The sequence below is a fragment of the Mus caroli genome, chromosome 19, assembly GCF_900094665.2.
Source record: "Mus caroli chromosome 19, CAROLI_EIJ_v1.1, whole genome shotgun sequence".
Lineage (NCBI taxonomy): Eukaryota > Metazoa > Chordata > Mammalia > Rodentia > Muridae > Mus > Mus caroli.
This window is the reverse complement of record NC_034588.1, coordinates 38673831-38683861: the sequence shown is the minus strand read 5'-3', so window position 1 is coordinate 38683861 and position 10031 is coordinate 38673831. Positions and strand designations below refer to the sequence as shown.

The following is a 10031-nucleotide window of genomic DNA, read 5'->3' as shown; positions in this document are numbered from 1 at the left end:
TGAAGACCAGGTTAGCCTCTAACTTACAAGAGACCCTCCTGCTTCTGCCTCCCTCCCCAGTGCTGGGATTAAAGGCATGCACCACCATGCCTGGCCACTCATCTTTTAACAAGTATTTCAATGCGTACTCTTTATATACATGGAGCATACACATAAGCATTCCTCTCAAAATAAAGCAGAAACACATAGTGAGAAGAGGGGCATAATTTTAGAAACAGTGGTTAGAGAAGGCTCGAACAGGTGTAGAGGCCAAAATGACCTAAAGAGTGAGCCACATGGAAGTCTGGGACAGTCTTCTTTCCTGCCCATCCTCTGTGCTCAGACTACACCCAGCACCACTCTCCATGCATCCCCAGATCTCAGGCCCATGTTTCCCTCCTGAAGACCCCTCCCCCCTCCTCTAGTTGACCTTGATGACCTCTTAGCCAGCTTGGGTGTTACGCTATGAAGACCTCCTGCTCTTGACTCTCTGGGTTTGGTCTGCTCCTGGCACTTCATAGTCTCTTTGTAGTCTACAGATATGATCTATACATTGTGACCGCATTGCCCAGCATATACAAGAGTCTCTATAATAGCTTGCTTCTACACAGAGCAGACGTGCTTTAGTCAGCTTCTGATTCACGAAGTTTTGTGGCAGGGCAGTCTGGGACAAAGATGTTCAGCAAGGGTGTGTGCAAGTTTGTTGAAGAGAAAGTGGGTGAATTACTGGATCCTGAGATGAGCACCAGCAGCTGAGGTCCACTTCTCCTGGTATCTTCATGTCCGGAACAGTACATGAGACAGAAAACAGGTTTCCCCTCCACTATGCCACGACGCCTTTGGGCCCCTGTAACACAGCAATGGGGCTGTACACCAAAGAAGACACCTGCCTTCATAGAATGGGCTGAATACCTGACGCCACGACTGTCCTCATAAATCTCTCTTAGTGGAGCAGAGAAACGGCTCCGTGGTAAAGAGCACTTGCTGCTCTTCCACAAGATCAAGTTTGGTCCCCAGGACCCACAGTAGGTGACTCACAACCACTTTTGACCCCCAACTCTTGGATATCCAATGCCCTCTTCTGAACTCTAAGAGTACTCACACATGTGCACACACACACACACACACACACAAATCTTGAAATAAATAAACAGAACCCCCTTTTCTTAGTGCCTAGCTAGTTGGGGGAACATAGAGTCTTGCTTCCCAGCCAATCCACTAAGATTTAGGAGGGTCACAAGAGGTGAGATGAAGGCGGTAGACAAGCCATGGCAAAGGCCTCCTGGAACTCAAAGAGGAGAGGGCAGAGGTGGGAAGGGCGGCATCAGAGCTTGCAAGGGGGTTAAAGGCCTGACTCATGGTGGTAAAAGGGATGTGGTATTTATATCTGAAAGGAATCCCAGTTGCCTCTGTGCTACGGGCTTGGTCACTAGCCTTAAAGGTTGGTAGAACCTATGCCGGGCATGGTGGTGCACACCTTTAATCCCAGCACTCAGGAGGCAGAGGCAGGTGGATTTCTGAGTTTGAGGCCAGCCTGGTCTACAAAATGAGTTCCAGGACAGCCAGGGCTATACTGAGAAACCCTGTCTCGAAAGAAAAAAAAAAAAAGTCGGCAGAACCTTTAAGAGGTGGCGTGTACTGGATAAAATTCTGGGACCCTGACCTACTCTTGTTTGTTTCCTGGCTGCCAATGAAAAGACCTCCTCTGCCATGGGCTTTAACAGGCCCAAAGTGACAATCAAAAGAACATGGACTGAAGCCCCTCAAGCTATGAGCCAATCAAGCCTTTTTTCATTTTAAGGTAATTCTCTTGGGTACTTTGTTACAGAAATAATAAGCTAACTATCACAAAGGCTTGAGGGAAAAGCTAATACACCCAAATCTTATGTTAATTCTGCTTTTTGGTCTTCCTCACATCCTTGGCTGTCGTAGGGCGGGGTCTGTGTGTGTGTAGGGGGGAATACAACTTCCTCCCACTGAGGTGTACTCCAGGAGACAATTCTGGGTCTACTACACCTATTACCACTTGTTTTTACTCCATGCCTGGATCCTCTGAGTCCTACATCCTAGTGACCACAGACTGACATCCATTAGAAACACAAAAGCCACTCCCTTCCCAGCCGGGTGCTCACAGCTCACCTATGCCTGCCTGGCAGCTTGAGTGTGTCTCCTTTAACCACGTGGCTGACAGGTGTCACAGCCTAAGGGAGCCAAGCAGAACAAACTCCACATTTGGATCCCACCCTTTCAACTGGCTCTGTGACCCCGAGCAAGCTTTGGTACTCAATCTGTGAGGCAGAGAGTAACAGTGCTTGTCGGTGTTAGAGAAAGCACAGAACATGCCTGTGCCTGCATGGGATGCCATAAATGGCCGTTTCCTTTTATTGTTCCCAAGTGTCATCCTTCCTTGTCTTGCCACCGTCAGGCCTGTCATTGAGGGTCAAGGCATCTGGGCCAGCAGGCTGAGCGCAGTGTGTCTGACTGAGGCTCTGCTTCTAAAGTGCCCAACACAAACAGATGCTCTGAAATGAGATGTCAGTGGCAGAGGAACCAGGAGGGAAACAGTACCTAGAAGTACAATGTGTCAAGGGAGCTGAATCCCAAGGTCTCTAGATCTTTAGGTAGGCAGACAAGAGATGCTAAGGCAGCTAGAGGGGCGTTAGCTCAGGGATGCTTCATCAGAAGGAAAAAGAGAGGCAGACAAGAAACAGGACAAGGAGATAAAAATCTCTACAGAAGACCTAGGAGAAGACAGACGTGTAACTCAGTTGAAGAGCCCTTGCCTAGTGCATACAAAGCTCTAGGTGTGATTACTGGCATGAAGAAGAGAGAGAGGGGAGAGGAGGGGAGGGGAGCTGAGGAGAGACCCCAGGAGTTGCCAGAATAGCCTAGTCTCTACAGTCAGTTCCCCCTCAGAGAGACTGTCACGGTATAGCACCCTCCAGATTCCCCTCCAACCTCTAACACCCCTGTTCCTAGCACCACACGGCCCTGCATGCCCATCTCTACTCTCCCCCTGGCCAAACACATTCTAAAGAAGAAGGTAACGAAAGCGCTAGCTTTACTCTTCAAACAGAGCTCTTCAGATGCTGAAATAAGAAGACTGTGGGTCAGAAAGGAGGCAGAATGTGTCTGGGCAGGCATTCCGAGGGGTGACTCAGGCAAGTCATTTGGCCTATGTTTGATTCCTTCCACTCTAAGACAGATTGTTAGTGCCTAGCCCACCAACCAACAGAACAGACCCAGCACATGGCACACACAAGGCGGGCACACTCAGCTCATGAAATTTCACTGAGTAACAGAACTGTCCTCGAAAGGACACAGCAGCCCTGTGCAATAAAGTAGCAACAAAACAGAATGTAGAGCAGTAGTTCTAACCCTCCCAAAGGTGAAAACTTTAATGCAGTTCCTCGGGTTGTAGTGACCTCCAACCATAAAATTACTTTCATTGCTACTTTATAGCTGTAATTTTGCTACTGTTATGAATCATAATATAAATATCTGATATGAAGGATATCTGATATGAAACCCTGGTAAGAGGGTTGTTTGACACCCACAAAGGGGTCACAACCCACAAACCCACAATTGAGAACCACTGCTGTAGAGGAATGGGCCAACATGAACAAGGGCCTCCTATTCACTGGTCCATCTGAGATCTAGCCTTGCTCAAGGAAAGTCTGGCTGCCCTGGTCAGGCCCCTAAGTGGAGCAAGTGCACACTGGCTAGACATCTGGGCAGCAGGGCCTGCAGGGTTTTTCCCACTCTGGTATTCTGCCCCAGAGCCCTGGCACTGAAGAGGCAGTCTCATCTGCATCAGGCAGGATCAATTCCCAGCACTGCCAGTTATAGATATGTTCCTCCTGCAGCCTCTGAGGTTTACACAACACTCCTATCCATTTGGTGCTTTGAGAGGAACCTCCAAACCCATGCTGTACCTACAGAAAGTCAATGAGACTGAGCAAAGGCCAAAGGATAGGCAGCTCAGTTATGCAAAGTCTGAAGCCCCACAATCCCAGGACTAGCTAGCTGATTAGCAACAGCAGACAGTAGGTGCACCCTGCTCTCAGACCCAGCCCAGTGCCAGCTTCTATGCCCAATCTAGATACCTGGCCAGGTGGTTGTATAATCTGCTCTGGAGAGGTACACAATGATGCCTAGCTCATGCTGGAGGGGACCTGGACCAATCCTCAAAGAAGAAGGGTAACCAGAGATCCTGAATGGGCTTCCCCTGTAAGGAAGTCTAGAGCATGCTGCTCATGCCTGGGTGAGGGTGACCCTTTCTAAAGCACCATCCAGAAAGAGCTACTGCCAGGCTGTGGCGCCAGGGCTTATCTTTTGCAGACCCAGATCCTGTTGGAGCTGGAAAGGTCCTAGCTAGATGCCCCAGATGATGCAAGCATGCCCCTGAGCAGACATGAGCAATTGGGGGTGGGGTGGGCTCCTTCGGCACAAGTTGGTTCCTATTTTAGACTGCTTTCTTAAGCTTTCTCTTATAGGGAACAGAAAACCTAACTTCCAGGAAGTTCCCTCCATGGGTGGTAACTCTATCTACAAAAATCACACAACAACTCTCTAGGCAGGAAGCCCTGCTGTAGGGTTCAGATCGCTCAATAACTGTGTGCCATGGAGTCAGATGGATCTGCTTAAAACCAAGAGTAGAACATTTCCCTAACCTCAGACTTCTTCCCTTATTGAAGAGGGATGAGAATCCACTTTATGGGTTAACAAGGGAGAGATCTGCAGGAGGGTGTGCACAGCTCGGACACACTGCTACACCCACTACATGCTAGGTAGGAATGCTAAGGGAGCCTTGGTGACAGTTTAGATTTCTGAGAGCCTCTTCCGTCACCCTAAGTCCTTGTAGTTTCTTACTAAGCAGTTCCCAGTTCCTGACAGCATAATTTCAAGTTCCTCAAACATCCCCTCATTGCTGTCACTTGGCAGCTAATGTATAAATGCCATGTCTTGGAAAGGAGCCAAAACTCTGTGTTAGAATTTGAACACATCTCTCTGGTAAGATGCCAGAGGGGATCTCTTCAATCTCAGTAGTGCTAAGCACCTTCGATGTACCCTTCAGGTACCACACCGAGCCCTGCAGGGTCACTGCTCCACTACATAAAAACCTTCCTTCCAATGATTTAGGGTCCTAGCTACTCCATAAAGCAATGCTCTGGTAAACTCAATGCTGTCTCTTCATGGAGGCTCTAGGGTTCATGCATCCCACAAAGTCTGACTTTAAACCTTCATTTGCCATGGGGAGCAAGCAGACAGATGTGCCTTTCCACGGCTTCTACTTCAACGTCTGCCTTCAGGTTCCTGCCTCTTAGAGCTCCTGCCCTGGTTTCTTTCAGTGATGGACGACGGCGTGGACATAAACCCAATAAACCCTTTCCTCTCTGAGCTGCTTGTTGGCCATGGTGTTTCATCCCAGTGACGGAAACTCTTAACACAGGCCATGATAATCCAAATCAAGTGACAACACACAACTCAGAGAAGACCAGGTCCTGGGGGAGGGGGAGGGCGAGGGGGCTGCCAGCCCTGGCCCTCGGAATCTGGCCAGTGTCCTGCTGCATGTGCTGCTTTCCTACGAGACGGCAAGACTGTCACCATCCAAGAGCCTTTCTTTGGAGTTCCCTGCTCAGATCCCACTTTGGTTGTATGGATCACAGAAGAACTGGACTGTCGAGCAGAGGCAGCTATAAAGCACATGTTCTAGTGTCAACTATGGCTCTGGCAGGGATGCTCCAGCCCTGAGGAGTTTCATTTATTTATTTAAACTCATCCACAGGTAGTCCTCAACAGGGATGGGGCCACCGGGACCACATGAGATAAACATGGCTCCATCAGTGCCAACCTCACGAGACTGCTTGGCTACTGTGTTCCTTCTTTAGGGAAGTCTTCCTGACCCCCTCGCCCCATTCTCGTTTCTCTAATCCTATAATTCTGTCCCCATACCACCTCCTTTCACACAGTGGCATTTGTCAATGTTAGTTATTTAACTATCATCTGTTTTCCCCACTATCTGTGGGTCCTTGTTCAACTTCAAGCTTAGGCACAGGGCCCAGCACATACAAACTCAGCGCACATCCGAGGTGTGGGGTTCAGTCCTTGGCTAAGGAAGCGTCCGTTTGCTAGTCACACTGAGGCCCCCCGCACGGCACCACTGTGCTTTTCACTTTTAATACAGCAGTCAACAGACGACACAGTTATTCAGGACTTTGTTAGGTGATTTTGACTGACTATAAATTAATGTAAGTGTTCTGAGTATACTCACGGTAGAATACTCCGTTATGAGGCTCAATAAATATATAATAGGTATTAACACATTAATAAGTATAATTAATTTATACATTTGAGATGGAAATCTCACTATGCTTCCCAGGATGATCTAGAAGTTCTGGGCTCAAGCCATCCTCTAGACTCAGAGGCCTTCTGGGAAACTGAGACTATAGAACCACCACCAAACCAGCTTAGATGAGAGGTGCTGGCCTAATGATATTTCCATTTTATGGAGTTTTATCAGGACACAGCCTCAGTGTGAGTCAGGAATACCTGTATATGCTTCAGATAGACACAGATGCCACCTTTATCCATACAGAGAGCAAAGCCACAGTCGGCCACCCAGTGCCCCAGGATCTTGGATTCAACAGAGACAAGACAGGCCAGGAAAAGAACAACAGTGTCTACTGTGGGGATGCCAGGCAGTGGGGTTACTCCACTCACCCCTCACAGCTGCTCTATGAGCTTGGTGCCAGGCACCCTCCGTAAAGATATGTAAAAACGGAGGCATTAAGAGGTAACAAATATGCCAGGCAGTGGTGGCACATGCGGTTTGTTTCAGTACTCAGGAGGCAGAGGCAGGAGGATCTCTGTATGTTTGAGGTCAGCCTGATCAAGTTCCAGGATAGCCAGGGCTATATACTGAAACCCTATCTAAGTGGGGGAAAAAGAGTTAAGAAATACAAGTTGGGCATAATAGCAAATAACCCAGGACTTGAGAAGCTGAGACAAGAGGATTATAACTTCAAGGCCAGCCTAGGTTACCCAGCTTTCCAGACCACCCTGGGCTGTATACTGTAAGACCATGTCTATTACAATAACACAAAGTTAAGCAATACAATCATTAAGTAAATCTGTGTCCCTAGCCTTTAAGCTGCAAGGTCTCCCTTTGTAACCTGATTGAGGCTAGCAAGCCAGTGTTTAAATACTGCATCTGCTTAAGCCTGGGGCCTTCCCTAAGATAGGGACCATGTCCAAAGACCTTCAGTATATCCCTTCAAGGCTGAAAGAGAGATGAAAGATGAAGTTTCAGAGTACACATCTTTCTGATAAATATGCATACTCACTCACACACACACACACACCAATACCTAGCCATATTTCACTTGAGAAGTAATGCCATAGTAGGTAAGATTTTGTCACACTCTCCCTTCAACAGTTCTACCTATAAAATATATTTTCAAAACCCAAAATGGGATTATGATATTGAATATGCTTTTCAAATGTCTCATTTGCCACAGTTCCCAGAGAACACAATTTATTCTTTCTCCCCATTGACAGTTACCATTCACAGACAATGACAGACATAAAGGGCCTGCCTCTAAGAGCAGAGATGGCCCGCACCAGCACAGAGTGTGCAGAAGAGGGCAAGCCATGGGCATTTCAGCAGGATGGCAGCTGAGTCTCAGTGGAAAGACTGCTTGCAGGGGGATTCAAGCGATTGAACAACTGCTTCTCCTTTGCCCCTTTGTCAGGACAGCACCAATTAAAGGTCCGGGGCAGTGGTTCTCAACCCATTGGTTGTGCCCCCTTGTAGGGTCGCATATCAGATAGCTATATATCAGATAATTTGTATTACAAATTGTAACAGTAGCAAAATTATAGTTATGATGTAATAAAATAATTTTATGTTGGGCTTGACTCAACATGAAGAACTGTATTAAAGAGTCAGAGCTTTAGGAAGGTTGAGAACCACTGGGCTATAGCTTCAGGAAGGCAGTTTCCGACACGGTGAAGAGGGCCACTGGAGTGGGGGAATCCACAGTAAAGAGAAACACTTGTGAGTTCTCACTCCCACCCAACACTCTGCGAATGACACTGTGGAGTTTCTTCAATTGTGCCAGCAACAGTTTACGACAGCCAAAAGGGGAACTGGAGAAGCTGGGGTTAAGATGGGCTGTGGAGGTATCTGCCTTGCAATCCTTCAACTAACTCTCCTCCTCCAGTAGGAGGCAAGGGTAGCACAAGCTAGACCAACCATGGAGTCATAGCAATACAGAGTCTAGCCTGATCCCACTTATTGATGGTGCTGGGGAGAGGGAACACCTTAGAGCTTCAGTCTCCACCTGTGAGAGGATGGGGATACGACTTAGCTCGGTAGCTTACATGGAGTTAATGTAATACATGTGAAATGTTTTGTACTGTACTGGCTCCACCCAAGCTGCCCATACTTCCATTCAGATGACATAATGCTGCGTGGTACTTGGGCGTGGTGTGGAGCCCTGTCTGAGTGACCTTTAGGTCCTCATTCCAGATGACTTCTGTTGGTCTCCCATGACTGCTTTGTGTGTGTGTGTGTGTGTGTGTGTGTGGTCAGGAGGGAGCGGGCTGAGCTCATCTTCCAAGAGAGAAGTGCAGTGCAGAAAGACCTGCAGGTAGGCCAACTTACCTATGGTAATGATGGCTATGGCCACTCCCCTGTCCATCTGTGTTGGCCTCCATGGCCTGCTCCCCATCAAGAAAACCATGGTGCGCATGTTCCTGAGACACAGGGAAGGGGGGATGTGAAACGTTGCTGCATCCGGTTTTCTCAGCAGCCTAGGAAGAGGACCCAGATGGAGAAAGAGAGTGGAGGCTAAAGTCTGGGGCCCACTGAATCTAGCGAGGTGCAAGAGGCTTCAGGAAAGGACCAGGGTCAGGCAGAGGAGAGGCTATGGTATTCCTTTTCATCCTGCCCTGCCTTCCCAGCTCCCCTCTGCTTTCAACATCTTGCTCTTCCTGTGGATCTAAAGCTTCCTTTACCCAGGAGCCCCACGCTGCCTTTGGTGTGTGTGTTCCTCACTCTATAGCTTCTTTGGCTATTTCTGTTTCTTTTCCCCTCCCAGAGCCTCTGTGGGAACTGCCTGCCCCCACCCCAGGCCAGACTTTGAATTCCAGTGTCAGCTCATTCCCAAACTAGGCCCCTTGGCATGTTACTTTTCCTAAAACGCAGCTGCTGCATGTTCCCCTGACCTGCCCAGCTGTTCTTGTCCTCAACCAGGGTCCATAACTTGTGACAATAAATAGGAAATGAAAAGCAGAGGGTTGCCAGGTGCCTGATGACTGCCCTTCCAGCTGCCCAGATTCCTACTGGGAAACAAGCACAGTACTAGACATAATAAAGCTAACACTCATACTTCCCGTGTTCTCCTAGAGTCTTACAGTATCAAGTCACATCTCAGGCCTAAATAGGTCTCCTTGACCCCACAGGATGGCTGTGTAGCAAAGGCCATGCTAACAAGATACCTATACTTACTGGGTTTGCTGTGTACAAAGCTTTGTCACCTCTCCCTGACTCTGTTTTGTTTGTTTGTTTTGGTTTTTTGGGTTTTTTTGTTTGTTTGTTTTGTTTTTTCTGAGACAGGGTTTCTCTGTATAACCCTGACTGTCCTGGAACTTACTCAGTAGACTAGGCTGGCCTCAAACTCAGAAATCCGCCTGCCTCTGCCTCCAAAGTGTTGGAATTAAAGGCGTGCGCCACCACTGCCTGGCTTTCTTCCCCACTTTGAGGGACTGGGCAGATATTGTTCCCATTTGGAAGAGGAAGCTGGGGCCACTTGGCCAAGGTCACACTTGCTAAGAAGCAGAGCTGGTGGGTGCAGCAGTCTGCCCTTTTACCCCAGAACTTCCTTTTCTGCTATGAAGACATTAACTTCTCCTCAGCCTAAGCAAGAAACTACAAACTTTCCAGCAGCGTTCTGCTGCTCTGAGGAAGAATCAGGGCTTGGGATGTAGCTCAGGGGTAGAATGCCTGCTTAGTACACACACACACACACACACACACACACACACAC

General features: G+C 48.2%; 1 protein-coding gene across 2 annotated transcripts in view; it reads right to left on the bottom strand.

Annotated features, from left to right (window-relative positions):
- Positions 1–10031, bottom strand: part of Ubtd1 (ubiquitin domain containing 1) — a 55957-nt gene that overhangs the window by 27522 nt on the left and 18404 nt on the right. The window contains exon 2 of one of the 2 annotated variants that reach the window (XM_021151444.2): positions 8648–8739. The exons of the other annotated variant lie outside the window; for it this stretch is intronic. Within the exon in view, the coding sequence (XP_021007103.1) occupies positions 8648–8739 (92 nt within the window). The remainder of the gene's footprint in view (positions 1–8647; positions 8740–10031) is intronic. 2 annotated transcript variants of the gene reach the window in all.